The sequence below is a fragment of the Spea bombifrons genome, chromosome 8, assembly GCF_027358695.1.
Source record: "Spea bombifrons isolate aSpeBom1 chromosome 8, aSpeBom1.2.pri, whole genome shotgun sequence".
Lineage (NCBI taxonomy): Eukaryota > Metazoa > Chordata > Amphibia > Anura > Pelobatidae > Spea > Spea bombifrons.
Window position 1 is genome coordinate 26,695,671 of NC_071094.1, and position 18,044 is coordinate 26,713,714.

The 18,044-nt window shown below is 36.7% G+C and overlaps 1 protein-coding gene across 2 annotated transcripts in view; it reads right to left on the reverse strand.

The window, feature by feature from the left end:
- Positions 1–18,044, reverse strand: part of PAK3 (p21 (RAC1) activated kinase 3) — a 49,847-nt gene that overhangs the window by 9,394 nt on the left and 22,409 nt on the right. The window contains exons 2-6 of one of the 2 annotated variants that reach the window (XM_053472644.1): positions 11,611–11,807; positions 6,200–6,300; positions 2,411–2,455; positions 765–918; positions 146–183 (exon numbers count right to left, since the gene is read on the reverse strand). In XM_053472644.1, the coding sequence (XP_053328619.1) occupies positions 146–183; positions 765–918; positions 2,411–2,455; positions 6,200–6,300; positions 11,611–11,785 (513 nt within the window). In that variant the 5' untranslated portion in view covers positions 11,786–11,807. The remainder of the gene's footprint in view (positions 1–145; positions 184–764; positions 919–2,410; positions 2,456–6,199; positions 6,301–11,610; positions 11,808–18,044) is intronic. The other variant, XM_053472645.1, reaches the window with a different exon arrangement.

The window sequence follows — 18,044 nt, forward strand, 5'->3', positions numbered from 1 at the left end:
TGGCACTAAGCTTTCCTTCCATAGGGATCCTCTTGATCAAACATCCATACGCTTTACTGGCTTATATAGCCAATCCAATAGCCTGGACTTGATATTAGGACAATCATTATTATCAAAATAAGATACAGAAATATTGCTAACTTACCAAAGAGTGGGCAGCTATGTATCCATGCGCACTTTTATCTGTAGGGTAAGAAGAGTCATAACAAGGATGATTAACATTGAAAGCTTTATTAAAAGGATGTCTGTTAACCCAGCTTTTAAAGTTTTTTGTTCCATGTGTTGCATTTAATATAGGTTCAAGTTTAAATGTTTTTTATAATTGTGGGTTCACATTTTAGCTCATTTTCCCTGCCCTTTATACATAAATGTGATCAAAGGTACTAATCCTGAAATTATGATAATAATTGCTTGTTGGTTTATATAGCACTTCATATTCCGTGAAGCTGTACAATGGGTTTCAATGGGCATCTCAATGGACAAGATAAGTGAAAAATGTATCCTTAAACAGCAGACATTGGAGCCTATCCCTGATCATCCATATCCTTATGTAGACATTAGCTTTTTAGACATAGCTTTTATTATGGACTACTTGGAATACTTAACATGGATAATCCAGAATGTCAATTTACAATATACTACACTGCTAACAGATATAAATCATTTTAAGTCTACAATAGAGTGCCCCTACCAATCTTTCATTAGCTAGATCATACTTCTGATTTAATTTAGAAGAACAGTTATAGGGCCTTTATATAATTTACCTCCAGATGTAAAGCTCATGTACTTCTGGTTGTTCACAGTCTCTTTGGAATCATAGAATTTGAGGACATCTAGTACAGCCTGAGGGTTCTTTTTCTGCTCCAGTTTGGTGATGTTTGAGGTTTGGAGAAGTCTTGCCCATTGTTCTGGGATTCCCTGTTGGGTATAAAGTTAAAAAAAAACACCATCTTTGTTCTATTCTGTACAAATCTTTCCCACAATATTATGAAGTAATAGCAAGGGAGAGGCTGGACTGGGACCTTGGTTTGGTATGAAGAATTTACACAACTGAAACCAGGATCCCAAAATAATGGAGAAAAAAATATAATTATGAAAGATAAAAGTGTATGAGACATGTCTTGAAATCAACGTTGACCTTTCATGATATATGACAAAAGGATTAGTTTTGGTTATGGTGACAAAGTGCAGACAAAAACAAGACTGCTTGTATTGTTGTGAACGGCAAAGTGTATATAATGAGCTATAATAAACATCCAACTTATAGGTGTCACAGTAATGAGAGGTAAGCACGGCGTATGGAAGAATTCAGTATTAGCCAATGGAGATTCATTATAGAATTTATAGAAGTCTACATAGATTAATCGTGGGGTTTTCGGTTTCCTCCACACATATCTACCCCCAAAAGAGAACTGCTGGATGGCTTTATAAGTAAGGCCAGCTTATAGATGAGATGAATTTTGTTCAGTTCTGAGGCCAGCTCTCAGAGAGAAGGGAGAGGTAAATGGAAAATAAAAGTGCCTTTCAGATCTTTTTACAACTCCCTCTAGGTCATGTAAACCATGCAGACTACGGCCATAAAGGCAATGGCATCCTATGGCCATTCCAACACTTTTATTGGTCAGAGTGGTTCAGATTAGTCTTATAAACAACTATTTGCTATTTATAAGTCTGTAAATCTTGGTAAAACATTTACTGTGGTACAGGTGCATTCTTTATTCCAAGTGTATGCTCAAAAATACTGTACGATCGCATTAACTTCTTTGATTATGTCTTAAATATTAAATCCTATCATATATATATATTCATATCTATATATATAAATACACAAAATCTATCTATTAGACATATAGATATTGAATATATTTTATTCTATATATATACACGGAATGTTTTTTTACATAGTTATTCGATTTATAAATGTATAAATAGAGCTTTCATGGCCACCTTCACATCACTTTTTTGGTTTATTTTTATGCTTATGGAAATATTTATTTTAAAATAAATATAGTTTAGATCCTAGGAACTATACCTTAAAAGGCCAACTGCACTTTTTAAATTTGATTGGGATCTCGGAGCAAATTTAATATTTGTGGGTATCATTGGCCCTATGGCATTGAGAGCTGTTAGCAGGAAAATATACTTTGTGCACTAAAAACATAGTTTTTTGACATTTTGTCCACAGTTTAGACAACAGACAGCGTTCTAGAGAACTACCACAGATTAATGAGTGACATGGGCCCCTGGAGTTTTGGATTGAATGACAAAAATAAATAAATGAAAATAATAAAAAAATAAGCCAAGCAACATGTCTACAGCACAAAAAATATGGACTTGTAGCTGAAACGCTATTAACATCTGAAAGAAGCATGTTTTGATGAAAGCTTCTTTTTGGGCCTTTGTGACGCACCTCTGGGAGTTTCCCTGTGCCCATCTGTGAACCACAGAGATCTGGCTGCAATGGACGTAAATAAAGAAAGAAAAGAAAAGTTAAAACAGGATGTGGGACAACTCAGAACGTTGGAGAGGAGATGGGATTGATGATGAGGGAAAAAAAGACTGCGTGAAGTGAAAGATATATGACGTTTCTCGGGGGGTTTGGTGTGTGGCAGGCTAAGGGAAAACAGATTTTGGAAAACCGGCGGAATTGCCATTCTAAAAATACACAATGGAGTATATTTACTGAAGGCAGAAAGGCAGCTGATGCTGCTCTTGTATCAGAAGTTCTTACTCTCCTTACATACGCTTCATTTGGGAGATAATAAGCAGCAACCTGTCAATTTGTAATAGAGCTTTTAACATTTACAATTGAATTTTCCTTCGCTATTTAATCATACAAGATTAGCTGCAAATTTGTTGTCAACTTCAAAAGAAGCAGTTTGCCAGCAATTTTGTCTGTCTAAATGACACACATGCTACCGGCATCATTTCATATCTTCAATTTGACTTAGTAAATTTGATAAAAGTCTCCCAAATGAACCCATTATGCAAACTGGCTACACAAAATATCCACCTTTTATATATATATACTCCAGTGGGTTTGGGCCACGGACTCTGTATATGCTGGCAATTAGCCACAACTTCGAAACTTAACAGCATGGCTTTGAAATGTGAAGTTTTACTAAGGCCCATCTTAACAGCTATGACCACACACGAGTCTCTTCATCAGCAGCTACGCTGACAGAAATGTCTAATAAAACAGCAGATTAATAACCAAACCGACCTTAAAGAGTAATATTTATATTTTTTCACTCTGTAATGAGTATATGGTATTACGGACCACTATAATACCACCTTAATGTCAGTTAATTGTAAAAATAACATTTATATAAGGTAAAGTGAAAATTTTAGTCTAGTATCAGCAATTTCTGTCACTTTTTCTTGCTTTAGTATACCAGATACTGGTAATCGGTATACTTTTACGAATCACACATATTCAGCTAAAAAGCAATTGATGCACCCGTATGGAATGTTAATTAAAGGGCCGACAAGCAGGACCGTCTATATCTAATGTATGGGTTTGTCTTAGTCTGTGAGTTTTAGTTTTGTTATACCCTTTGAATTTATGTTCTGTAAGTAAATTGTTGGCATTATATAAAATATCAGTATTAGTGGGATTATACTCTTTGGTCCATAACAGTCTATAAGATTATGGATCTATAGTAAGTGTTTGATAGAATATCAAAACAAGTCTATCCTGAATAGTTTATTTTCCAAAAACTAAAACCCCAATGGCATGCTTTCCTAGAGAGAAATCCCCAAAATGTGTAGCGCAGAAGTGGTCGTCTGCTCCGAATTACACTACAAGGCTTAGTTAGTACAAGGGTTAGTTAGTAAAAGAAGAGATGTGTGTTTGGCATGCGATGGTCAGTGGCGTAACGTGAAGCCAAAAGAAAAATAAATCGACAAATAAACTTTTGAAAATCCAACTCAGGAGCCCATGCAGCTTTTTATTCGGAAGTGGTTCTAAACATATTTAGTAGCAAACACAGAAGACAGCCACGGGAGGGGGAGTGATAAGAAAGAGGGTTAGAGGGTTGAATATGATGTACAGGTCACCAAAAGGAGCAGACAGCTGTTATGGTAACTGGTGTAATCATTTACATAGAAAGAAAATTATATCGTACAGTGTTACACATCCCCACGGCACTTCCAAACTTTCCAGACAGAGAGTAAAAGTGAGAGAAAAGGAGAATGACAAAATAGTCAACATCTGAAAACTGTTTGCATGTAAAACGTTCTCCACTGCACTTTTAGCATAAAGGTTCAGAAATTCCTTGAGGGCAGATGTAAAGTCAAACCTACTGTTTGAAAACTGAACATACCATATTACTTTAATAGTTCAAGGAGGACAAAAAGTGTTGGAGAGTGACGTGTGAGACACCCAGAATTTTTGGTGAGGACAGCTTCTCAAATGATTACTAGCTAACCATAAACAACTTTACCTACAGCAAACCCAACAACTTCAAAGATCTCATGAAGCTTCCTTGTTAATGGAAGAGACAGATTCCCCATATAATTAGATAAGGTGCCTAGAATGCCCTAGGGGTCCACAGGAGTTAAGTGGCAGTTGACTTAATACTTGCTCTGACAAGTTACCCTTATTGCAATCAGCTCTTACCCAGGCATTTCAACAATGTGCGGAACTGGAAAATACTGTAAAACCCACAGAAAAACTATGAGAAGTAAGATTCAAGGAACTGACAATGTTCATAGAGGTTAAAAACAGACTATATCATGAGTTTTTTGGGGGAACCAAGTAATCACCACTACTTTATATTTCACTTTCAGTAAAGTTTGGTACCAGTAGTTATACTTTTAGGGATCTGTGAATCTACAAAGTTCTTGAACTAAAACTACTTATACCTACCAGTATGAGCTGTGTTCACTAAATGAAAAGTCTGCGGGTGAGTAGAACATTTAAAATGATTTACTTACTACATGTCGTGAATGGGTAATGTATTCCTCAGCTCTTTAATTCTATGTACTACTGATATGTAAGATGTTGAGAATTGTATGCACTTATTCTTCAATAGAATTGTAAGCGAAAGTGACAGAGCAGTGATATATATTTATTTTTCTTAGGAAATTATTATCATCTGATGCAAGCCATGTGAATCAATGTGAACTGTTCTAAACCCTCAACCACAAGTTTAGGCGTTCTTCATAACCATAATAAAACAGCTGATGGAAGCAATGTTTTAGTTTGATTTTTTTAACAAAAGATACCTTGTTATGGATAGGAAAAACGTTCTTGAACCAAAAATATAATTTTAGTTTGTTTTTTTTTCTAGTTGACATTCCGCTTCGATAGGTATAGTAATATGATCTAAGTATTAAAACTAAGCAGATGTAAAATGAAATCCGCACATGCTGGGATACATGTGTGAAATATTTGTATATGGTTGGCTCTTCCAAAAGCCATTCTGTAAACCTGTATTTCAATGTATGACTTGGGCCAATAATCAGCTTTAGCCCTTTGATCAACAAAACTTCCAAATCATTCTCGTTGCACTGAGATTCAGTATAACACTCGGCATTATGCACTACAAAACATCACATATGGCCATAAGTCCACTTTAGTGTGGAAGAACAAAAACGCTCTTGAATATCTCTGTGGATCCTAGTTATTTATTTCGTTCCTCTACTATCAGGAAGCAAGAAGGGATGACACGGACTACCCCTGGCAATAACCAGTTATACCCCATCCTTATTCAGCTGCATACACAGCTATTGCAAATTTTGAAAGTGTGAAGTTACTTTGTTCTTTTGACAAGGTCTAGTCCAATAAACAATAATAACACCTTTAAACTACAATGGCCTACAATTAAAGGGACAAGATCTGACTTTATCATTTGCATAATAGAAACTATTTCTTTTTTAAGGCAATAAACATGTCAGTGTATTTTGGATTAGGATACTATATTTATTGCTTTCAAGTTATACCATGAAAAACAAAATTATAAATCAAAAGAAAGGCATTGCAAACCAAACCCATGTTGTAAATTCCTCTTCTAGCGTAAGCCTATAACCCTCACTTACAGCTGTTTTCTATTCTCCTGTAAAACGTGTAATTTATCAGAGTTGACTCCACTGGACCACAGTTTACAACCTAATACTACCTTACAGATTTGCTCTGGCTTCTAAAGGGATGAACCTGAATGGACCATTATTATTATGTACAGGTACAGATACTCACAGTGAACTCTCCCGTTACAGCGTCAAAGCCAACGTGGATGGTGTGTTCAAAATCTGAAGGAAGAGAGATTTCTGGGCGTTCCTTTTCTTTCTTCTTGTTGGCTGATGGTGAAATGTGAATTACCAGTTAGCCAGATAATAACCATAGGAAAGGTAGCAGAAGACAATTTGTGGGCAGTTGCATATGGATATTATTTCTCAAGTGTGAATTTTAAATAAAGGACATTTTTAAGTAAATTGGATAGACAAGTGGTCATTCCAATGATTGGAAAAAATAGTTAAATCAGTTAGGCTCAAGCTGCAGATCCATAAAAACATAATGACAATGGATAAACTAAAAGAGGTTGGCCAATGCACAATAATTATCTTTAACAAATGAAGCCTACAACACATATTGTCCGAGGGGAAAAGAGGATGGGAGATATTGGTATGATACTTTGTACTGATGAGCCTCAATGGTGCCTGTTATAAAGAGACTTGTTTTAATAAAAAGACTACAATGCTACAACATTTTACTCTATCCCCTATTAAATCTAAATGTGATAAAACAGATGGGTCATAATGCTGTTAGGACAAACATAAGTGAAAGGGTTAACACAATATCATTTTATAAACGCTTATCTGGTGGTATATTAGTGGAAAAGGGGTATGCACCAGTATTGTTCATGGTGGACACTTACTGGGGTCTGTGGTGGAAAATTTAATGATGGTCTATGGACTTTAACAAACCTTTCCAAGGACACTGTGCCTATCCCTGAACAGAACAGAAGCGGTAGAGGTCAACACAGTGCGAGAATTTAAGCATGCATATGGTAGGCATTGGGCTACCCTTAATATAAGAAAAGACCAAGGACCAATTAAGGTTTTAGCAGTAGGAATAAAAGGCAGACTATTTGGGCCAAATGGTTCTTATCTGTCATCAAATTCTATGTTTCTATATGTTATAGCAGAGTTGAGTTCCTACAAAATGACAATATTCTATCCATTCCCAATCTGAAGTTTCTAAAAGTTGTGTTTTTCTGAGCTTTGTCAAAATCTGCATGCAATTTCTATACTCCATGCAGATCTTCCAAACCAGAAGGCATCAACAGACAAGTAGAAAAAAATCCAAAATACTCTTATTAACAAATTACTGCTGCCCTTCAGCTGTATATCTAAAATCACTTGTTCTTCATTCATCGTTTGCATGTTAACAGTTCCTTCATCTTTACCAATCATCTCCTTTAGGTTAGTCTCATTATTCAGTCTGTGAAAACATTTCCATAGCTGTAAAAAAAAACCTCATATGTATGCGTAGGAATTCATTTTTGTGATTTATGCAGAAAGGCTACTTCTGCAAAAATATATTGCCGATCAAATGTATGATTTTTTCCTTTACTTCATCAAAAATAAACATAGTGATCATTAGCATAGAATAGTGTACTATAACAGAAGTTCAGAACACTTTGCATAAACTCAAGGCTATTTAAAAAAATTATATTGCATTTTCTTAGGAAAGGCCTAATAACGCGTATAGAGATAGCAGTTATTCCAGTACCAACCCTACAAAATAGGGACTGTTTGTATGCATTGGGTGTTTTCTAATTCTAATTCTAGAAATTCTAGTTTTGTCATATACCCTGAATATATGTAAATGTGTGTAAATTGTTGGCGCTATATAAAGATAAATAATAATAATAATAGTTATAATAATAATAATAAAGCAATTTTGCATTGTCACAATTTGTGGTATACTAGAAATCTCTGGCATTTTAGCTTGTATATAATGGTTGCTGATCTAGTTTTCCGCAGCTTTCTATGTGCTAATGTATCATTAGGTCACCCGTCAACCTGATCAGGTATGTTTTTCCTTATTATTTCTATTGGATCCAGTTTATGAGTTTTTTGTGGTTAAACTTTGTGTTATTTGGGTCTGCAACGCCATTAAATCTACACTTTTTATGGTATTTTAATCTGCCGATTACACTATAAGTTATGGTATTTGTTGACATATTTTTTATTCATTGCACCAATATGTTTTTACTCATATATAGGTACATGTTCGAAGAAACTGGCTAGGGAGGTTCCTGAGCTTCATATGACTGCATTTAGTACTACCTGGCGTACAGGATAAATATTTCTGACACATTTGAGGGTTGGCCTCTCAAGACTTAATATCAAAACTATACAATGCTGTACATGGAAACGCAGATGCTAAGCAAAATCTGATATGTGAAGAAATAAATTCAGCACAGCTCAGTGTAATTAACCTGAGAATAAATCTCACAGTGGTCCTCCGGCTCACAACGTGGGCTGTGGTTACAGAGGCCCAGCCAAAGCCTATATGCTATGAGAAGGTTTTAACAAATAGTGACCTTTTTTCTAAAAACTGCTGTATATGTTTTTATGGGGTCTTCAACAAAATGTATAATTAATCTACAAGTTTTGTTTCCTAATCAAGCATTGCATTAATAACTACAATACCAAATATTGAGGGATTAAATGATAATTCGTAAAATATTTTTTTGATTGGTATGTGTAATGCCAAGGCATGAGTTGGCCTCTCCAGGCCTCTGGCAGCCAAAGGCTTAAGTCCAATATATGTATTTTATTGTAGTCTTTGATACAGGGGCATCCAGGATATTCCTTGATCATCAGTCCTTAACAAAGTATTATCAGCAGTCCTAGGCTATAAATCCAATGAGTAGATGACATCACCAGAGCTGGGTTTAGAGTGACAAAACATGCTGGGACATCTGCTCTGAGGGGGGTCATCCAGGGGACAGCAACATAATATCAAATATGGAGGATGCGTCTATGTATTGTTAGAAGGTTCAATATGAGTATATATTTAGAATACCCAGGTTTTATCCTTTTGGTGGATACCATACCTGGGAACTTGTGGGCTCCAGCCACCCAGATCCTGCCTACCCTTGCGGCACGCAGCCAGAACTGCCCACTGACATCGCGGGAAACACGCATAGTTAAAGGGGAAATGGGCAGGGAGTGGGGCATGCCAGGACCCCACTCCAGCGACCCGGGGGATTCGGATGTTGACCCATTCATTATATATGTGATTATTAAGAAGATTACTTTTAGACTGTAATTCTGTTGTGTTTGGGGTAACCTAAAACACCCAGATATGAAGTCTTGGTATTGGCAGCGAATTGCAGTACCGAGGTGCAGGAGGGATTTCAGGGCTTAATGTTGTGGTTGCTGGGAATAGTAACCAGGCATTTGGTGTCATTAACCCTTTCACTTCCACACACTCCCGCTGTCTCAGCCAGGTCCAGAGCCATTGCTTGTGACAGTACTGTATTTTTTTCCCCAACTATAGGTTGATATGCCCAAAGGCAGAGGTATTTTATGACAAAATGTGTACAGTGGATATTCTTAAGCAATGCCATTCTTCATGTAAGTTCAAATATTTCCAGAAACAATTGTTGTAGAAAGTTTACTAAAGGGTTCTTTTCGGGGTTCAGGCTTCTGCTCCCACTGCTTTTCTCCTCCCTTTATCTGTGTGTAAAAAGAACCAGGACTTCCAGTTCCCAGTCCACGCAAACATAGACAGTTGACAAAGAACCGCCTTAGAAAAAGCAATTTTAAAGACCAGAAGCTGTGGTGGTGCTAAGCATTTATCAGGCTGGAGAAGGCACATTAGATTAAATAAAATATGTGAAGGGTTAAAAGTTAAAAATGACTTATTTATTTTACTTCTCAGATAGGAATAATTTTACAGGGAACGTTACTGCTCTGCTCCACAGCGAACCATAAATATCCCCCGATGTGGTTAAATAGACCACTCGTCGTCTGTTCCCCCTGGGTTCCTTTACATTTCGTGACACGTGCTTGCAGACTGAAATCTAAACTTCTATAATGAAAAGCAGCCCAGTAACATTACACCAACTGGCAGATACCCAAAATTGCTAAAATGTGTGGGTATGATTTTCAAGATAACAAGGTATATGAAGGAGACTGTGTTTCATTGCTTAGTCTGGAGCGATCCATGTTAAGCTTATTTCCTTTCTAAGAGTCTGTTCCACATCATGGTAATTAAAGGTGCAGCCATACCTGCCCTAGCTGCAATAAATTCTATGAACAGTCTCTCCTTAACCTTCACCACCTGTTTCACATATACAGTCTTAGTACTTTAACGTTGCAAAATAATAATGTCCAAGTTATTTATATTACAACAAAATATTATTTTACGTTGTACTTGCTTATGGCGTATTTTTTTTACCAAAGCTGGCTATGGATGTTACCTTTGTTAGTGTTATACTTCCAGCATATAGCGACCTATTTAATTTCTAGTTTGACAGTAAAATACCAGCTGGTGTCCCCCCTTATACCTGATCACACGTGCCTATTATATGTGGATTCAGCAACTATGGATTCCCATTTATCCACAGAGAGAAGACACTAACACAAGTGCATAAAATAATGTTAAATTACAATAAAATGTGAATATTTATACTATTCCCGAGTGGTGTATTATTTAATTCATCCTTTGGATTAAGGGTTTTTTGGGTTTTTTTTACTCTTAAGACCTACAACTACAAAAAATGTTTTTTTGTTTTTTTTACGTTCTCTGAAAATTAGGTGTTTTTAAGAAAGCATTTGGTGTAATGTCTATAATATACATTAAAGCTGGGGCCGGTAACATAGTAGGTATGTAAGTTGAACTGTGGAATATCATTAAAAGTATTAAATGTGTTGTGTTTTCTATAGACAGTCTGAACATGTATGTCTCTGATCTAATTGTTCATGCTTATTTAGTCGATATAGTCTAATTACGAGAGCTAATTATCTAAGAAAACATGGTTAAGAATCTATTGTGTCCAACCACACTAGCAGTGCTTACACATTCTACAGTAGAATAACATTTCTAGAACGTTCCAGCCAGCCAGTTGGTTATACAGATAGCTTCATAAAGCTCAATGTATAATGGCTATGCACCACAGGTAACAATACTTATTAAGTGATGTAGAAGCACAGAAACATAGAATTTGAAAGCAGATAAGAACCATCCAGCCCATCCATGCCGTTATTCCTCATAGAATATTAGGTGATAACTAGTGCTTTGGTGGCCTATTAGCAACTAGGTCCTTAAACTAGGACATTAAAATATCCCTCAGGTCTTTGTGAACTTTTTAGTAAACCCCAGACTAGTGTCTAGACTATTTAATACATATTTCCTGGCTATAAAATTTAAAAGAGGGCAATAACAAATCTATAGGCTTTTGAACAGCACTGATGAGGGTGAACAGCATTTTAAAACCGATTGTTGACAGCTTGATCATTGAAACCATGTGGACATGTCAACCACATATGTGGCTGGAAGTCATTGCAACTCCAAAAATATATTTAATACGCCAATATGCAGAAATGATGAATGCACGGTGCCTTTTCAACTGTCATACAATGATACTTTACTTTTATCCCCTCCTCCTGGGAAAATGGAGCGCAGTCTAGCTTTCTTGTTTTTTTCTTCGGGCGCCATTGGTAGTGGTTTTGAACAATGATTCAACGCTGAAGAATCGCGGTTGTTACTGTTCATTCTCAGAGGGGGAGCTGGAGGTTTCTCTTCAATATCCACACTATCGGACATCTTCAACAGTCCTCACAGCCTCCTGCCAAAAAGAAAGAGGAGAGTTATGATAAACATATAATAAATAAAACACAGTTTAAGCAGAGGAAGCATAAAATTGCCATAGCCCGGGGGTTAGGAATAATATGTGATTCTGGTGCAAGGTTTGAAAAGTAGTCTTATCACCATAGCAACAACTTGAATGTTTCTGCTGATTGGACCATTTTATTGGGAGCTACAGTAATAAGACAACTTTTCAACTTCGCACCAAAACATTTTTTTTTCACGCCAATATTTCAAATTTTCACGCTTCATTAACTCCAAACAAGCACAGTTACTAATCATGTTGTGGATACATTACTCAGCAATGTGTTTAAAGAGGAAATTATTATAAAGAATAATTTTAGTTATTCATTATTCAGAAAAAAAAATATGCCGAGCTTCTGCTGAACAAATGAACCATTGATTAACTGCAAAAAGGTTATTTTGTACTTTTCAATTTGATCACAAGTTCCCAAAAGTGATGTCACTATGACCTTTATCCAACAAATCTAAAAGGTCAACCGTGTGTTTATGTGGATTTGCAAAGTGTTAACGTTAACGGAAAGCAGCATTGTTCCGATTATTTTATTTGTAATGATGTTGTCTCTTAAATATTCATGATCAAAGAGTCATTCATTCAAATAAGTCCAACCAAACTTTGACAGTTCTCTGATGATGGATGAGATTCCATTAGTATATCACCTGAAACCTAAGCATTACATGGAAGACCATGCTGTTTGATTCCAGTAGTGGGCAGATTAGTCCACAGTTAATATTACCGGTAATTAGGTATACATAAACTGAAAGAAATAAAAGTGTCATATTCTTTTTAGATGAATACAACATAATCTTAACAATGAGTTCTGCCCAAACAGGGGCAGCATTTATTAGTACTTCTGCTTTTGATGACCTCACAGTTCCCTGGATGTTTCTCTGTAAAACTGAATTATAATGAAATTGTAAATTTAAAGAATTTCAAGGAGAGTTTTGTCTTTAGTTGCTTAGACTAAAAGTGCTTATTTTACTTGTGAATAAGTAACAGAAGTTTCTGTAAGAAGTCACAGCTTGCACAGCAAGCTAGACGCAGAACCTGGTGGATGCTATGATTCAGAGCTACTTACGTACTATCTGGGAAATGCGATGCCATAAGCAGGTCTTTTGACGAAAATGTCACGCATATCAATAAACCTTGCATAATAAATCTGAAGAAAGCGTAACTGAATAACAAACAGTGTCAATATCTTTATAGAGTTTATGTTCTGATAAACCTTACACTGATCTCTGATAACGCCAAGCTTTGGGGACCGTTGTGGCGTGTGACAGCCTCATGTTCTGCCATCCATCAAGTCTGCATTTCATGAAAGTAATTTTATATATTTTTCTCGACTTTACCTATTAAAACAGCATTTTACTTTCCATGTAAACTCTAAACTGGCTGCAATATAACAAATGAGTGAATAATTGATCAGCATTCATTTCCTCTGGTATACCTATGATGTCTATTATTCTTGCCACTTACTAAATAATATTTCTCCTATAAGAAAAAACATTGTTCCATTGTCTGATGCTACTGTCTGGAACGCAGTAGAGAATAAGACCTGTCTAAAAAGGTATTACGGTAAATATTAAGTTCAGAGGCGCACAAGAAGTGGATCTGGTTAGGTTTCCAATTGGGTTTTTGTACTGCGTTATTTTCTTGATGAAAAACGCCAAGAAAACTGCCACTGCATTTTCCTGCGTTTTGGCGGTTTTTCCAGAGTTTTTTCTGGCGTTTTAGCCTTTCTGTGGAAATTGCTTTTTTTTTTTACCATAGGCAGTTTTTCCAGCCTTTACAAGTTAGAAGTTTCACCCAGCTAAAAGGGATTAGGATAAATGGCAAGTATCTGCCCTCTCCTGATGTCAGTTCTTTGGTAGAGTTCTACTTAAACTCGCCCCGGCGGACCCTTTTGTCTCTTTTCTGTGGTTTGTATGGCATGCTTTATTCCGAATGTCTGCTCCTCTAGGAAGATTGGCCCCAAATGATGGTGCAAATTGTTTGCTGTTGCTTTTAGCCACGCAGGATCCAGTTAATGCGTCGGGTATGTTTGTTTGTAATGGCATGTTTGTTCCCAATGGTGTAAACTTCAATATGAACTTTGTTATGTGTGAAACTGTTTGTTTCCTGCCTATTTCTCGTAGGACACACAGATACTGGGTCCATCCTCTGCATTGTAACTGTGGAAAAAAACGCCATAAAAAATGCCAAGGCAATAAACCCACATGGCTTTTTCATGGCGTTTTTTCTCTCCCATAGACTTCTATTGGAGAAAACCGCCAAGATTTCCTTGCAAAAAACGCCAGAGTGTCAACATGCTGCGATTCTGAAAAACTGCCACAGAGCCCAAAAAAGCAGAAAAACGCCAAAGAGGACTGAAAAAACGCCAAACAAAAAAACGCCAAGTGGAAATGGCATTGTGCGATTTCCTATTGAAGAACAGCTAACATCTGGCTGCAGCGTTTTTTCACTAAAAAAACGCAGTGTGGCTGAATTGGCGTTTTTATGGGCGTTTTTAGCAAAAAAAAAAACAAGTGGAAACCTAGCCTAAACCTGTCTTTATTCATATATTCGCATGCAAATAAATATTTCTCTGCATACTCAAAAATATTCAAAAGGATTTTCCTAAACGACAAAAACACAAACAAATTAAGCCCATAACTTTGATGCCATTCTTGCTCTGATGAAGACACAGATGAAACAAGGTTTAACCCATGGTACACATTTGTTACAGGCTAAATGTGTCAATTTGTTTTCATTTTGGAAAATCCTTGTAAGTTTTTTGCCATGTATTTATTAATTCATTGGGTGAAAACTAAGGCTTAAAAAATAACAGAATTCAATGATATCTCACCGGAGCGCTCACCCTCCAACCTCTAATATGTCAGTAAATGCACTCCTCTGTTTTCCTCCTATGGTCATAAGGATTCTCCTTCTTATTAGAACCAATCCAAGTTATAAATCACTAGTATTAAACCTCAAATTTTCAACCATGATATCATTGCCTAAATTAGCCTTTTACATAATACAGCCTTAGGGTTTCCTAAATAATCATGTAATTAACTCTTTATCTCAAAACTATATTTAATAGCATAACATATTTTCTGCATAACATTGCTGTATACGCTGACATTTTGGGTGTTCATGCAAGTGAATCCAGCAACCACTATATAACATTTTGAAACTTAATTTAGAAAAGTTTCTTTGTGGCTCGAATCCTGCAAATGTCAATGTTGAATGTAGATAGCTGTAGGGTTCTGTTAGGAACTCCAGAACTAACCACAGATGCTGGATTTCTACTGGTTAAACTGCAAATTCTGACTTCTCAGAGAGGACCCTGGATAATCAAGTCAGCTTACTTTTGCTTATAGGTGGTGATTAAGAGTATGAACCGCATATTTTACCGGAACTACACATTCTTATTTCAATGCATCATAGTTTTTTATTTACAGTCTACAAGTATCCTCAAGCAGAGGTCTTCACATGAGTCATGAACCACCCATGCTCACATGAGGACACCCTGAAAGCATGCACTAGTATGTGTACTTAAGACGATACTAAAAGAAACTAGAATTTGGGGTACTGATCAATTTCTCACAGTGTATGTAGGGCTTTCAATTTTTCACAGTGTATGTTGGGCTCGCCAGAGTAAGCTAATTTAAGTGTATATTCTTTCAAACCTTAATCTGACATTTTGCTATGGGCAGCCGGGATGGGAAGTGAATATATCCAAGTCTGCTACATCAAATCACAACTTGCTTCATGTTTTATTCCCTTAAAATATATTTCATTTTACTTTGGAAAATCTTTTTTTTATATTGTAATCTGTTTCACACCATTCTGTACTTTTTGGTCTACTGAATGTAATTGCCTAAAAAAAATTCACAATTTAATTTTTAAACACTCCTGTGTGACAAATGCATATATATATATACAATCTTTCTATGATAAGGCTTGATTACCATATTTGAAGCCCGATCTAATAGTTTCACGGAACACAGAACTGCCAGTAGCTCGCAATCTCCCTTCAATTTCAAGAATAAAAAAAAGACATACACATATCTTGGGATGCTCAGGCAGACATTTAAATAATAAGCTTAAATAATAATAATACCTATAAATTGGGCTGGGCAGTGTAATTATTTTGAATATAATTAACAGTTACCTTAATAGAAACTGAGATCATTGTCTGAGGTGGCAGGGCCAGCATTATCAATTTTCCGTTTTGCAAAATCTACAGCCTTAACCAGTAAAATGTTGGAGAAGACTGCCCATATCTTATCATTCTCTCTCACGTTCCTTATCTGCTGCTCTACTGTGCCAATTGCTCCATTGGCTCCCCATACCCACAAAAAATCAAAACTTCTGACCCTGACCTACAGACACCTTAACAACTCTGCACCCCCCATATCTCAACCCTCCTATCCAAAACACCACTAACTACCCTCTTCGTTTGTCTCATGACCTGCGTCTCTCTTCTACCATCATTACCTCCTCCCACTCCAGTATTCAGGACTTCACCTATGCTGTACCCTTTCTACGGAAGTCCCTTCTTTTAAACCTTTCCTCCTAACACTCAGCGAGCATCCTAATCAAGCCACCCAAAAGACCAACAACCTCTACAGATGATCCTGACTCCATCCACTGCTTGCCTTCCCCCTCAACCACCAACTAGATTGTAATCTTGCAAGATAAGGGCCCTTTTTTTCTTTTGTACCAGTTTGTTATTGTGTGTGATTTTTAATCACTCTATTGTTTAACAGTGCTACAGAATCAGCTGGTGCCATATAAATAAAAGTACTGTAATTTAACATTCTTTTAGGAGCTTTTAACATTCTATCTGAAGAAAAAACGTTATTGCCTTCGAACAAAGATCCCACCTTCTAATAGACCAATCTCTTTATATCCACTTTCCTGTTTTTTAGTGATATCTTCATCAAACCAATTTTGTGATTGTATTACGGCCCTACAGTTGCAAGAACCCATGATGTGCGCGTAACAAACATTTCAAGATGGCAGGCTTGATTTGGTAAAAAAATGCAACAGGTATGGTCCAGAAAAGAAATATTGCTAACTAGAATAAAGCATAAAGCATATGAATTTGCAATGTGCTGGTTAGGAAGGAGTCACAAGTTCAAGCCGTCTACCTCATTTGAAAATGACATCGTATGTTTACACTTACTGTCCCAATGTATAATGTACTTTTACACATTGTAAGTTTACCTCCTGTCACTAGAGGATTTGGTCACGTGACCAAACCAGCTGAACAGGATTTTGGGCTTTGAAAAGAAAGTTTCACAGACTGTGACGTAACTTAACCTTTCAACTGTACAATAAATAATCATCTGTGAGTTCACAGCCCGCAGGAAATGTTAAACAGCTGTGAGCTGTGTAATTTAGGTCCACACAAACATACCAACTTGTCTGCAATGCTTTGGAGACATCTCTGAACAAAATTACTTTTAAAACTGATATTAAAAGGTACACCCCAGCCATCATATGAACTCTCCAGAAGTCTCCCCTGCAATTGCACCTTTCCTTACCTCTCAGATACACTATATATAAACAAAAGTATTGGGACACCTGACCATTACACCAACAGGGGCTTTTATGACATTGCATTCTAAATACATAGACATTAATATTTAGTTGCAGCTATAACAGCTTCCGCTCTTCTCGGAAGGCTTCCATGAGATTTTGAAGTGTTTCTGTGGAAATGTTTGCCCATTCATCCAGTAGAGCATTTGCAAGGTCAGAGGAGAAGGATGAGAAGGACTGTTTCACCATATCAGTTCTACTTCATCCCAAAGGTGTTTGATGGGGCCGAGGGTCAGGGCTCTGTGTAGTCAGTCAAGTCCTTCCACACCAAACTCATCCCACCATGTCTTTATGGACCTTGCTTTGTGCACTGGGGCACAGTCATGCTGGAACAGAAAATGGGCTTCTCCAAACAGTTCAAAGATACATTTGTGTAAAATGCCTTAGTATGTCAGCCTGATGGGGCCACTTTAGAGTCTCAAATCTTATGACATTTTACTGTTCTCACAAAACACAGAAAAGCCCCCAAACTGTCTGGAGATTATACGATCTCTGGGGTATAGCGGTGTCAATACAACAAGATTGTGTGGTACTTTGTCACTTAAACCTTTAGATTGGAAAGGGTTAAACTTACAAGGACTGAAAGCCTGAATTGCACCTAGTTTA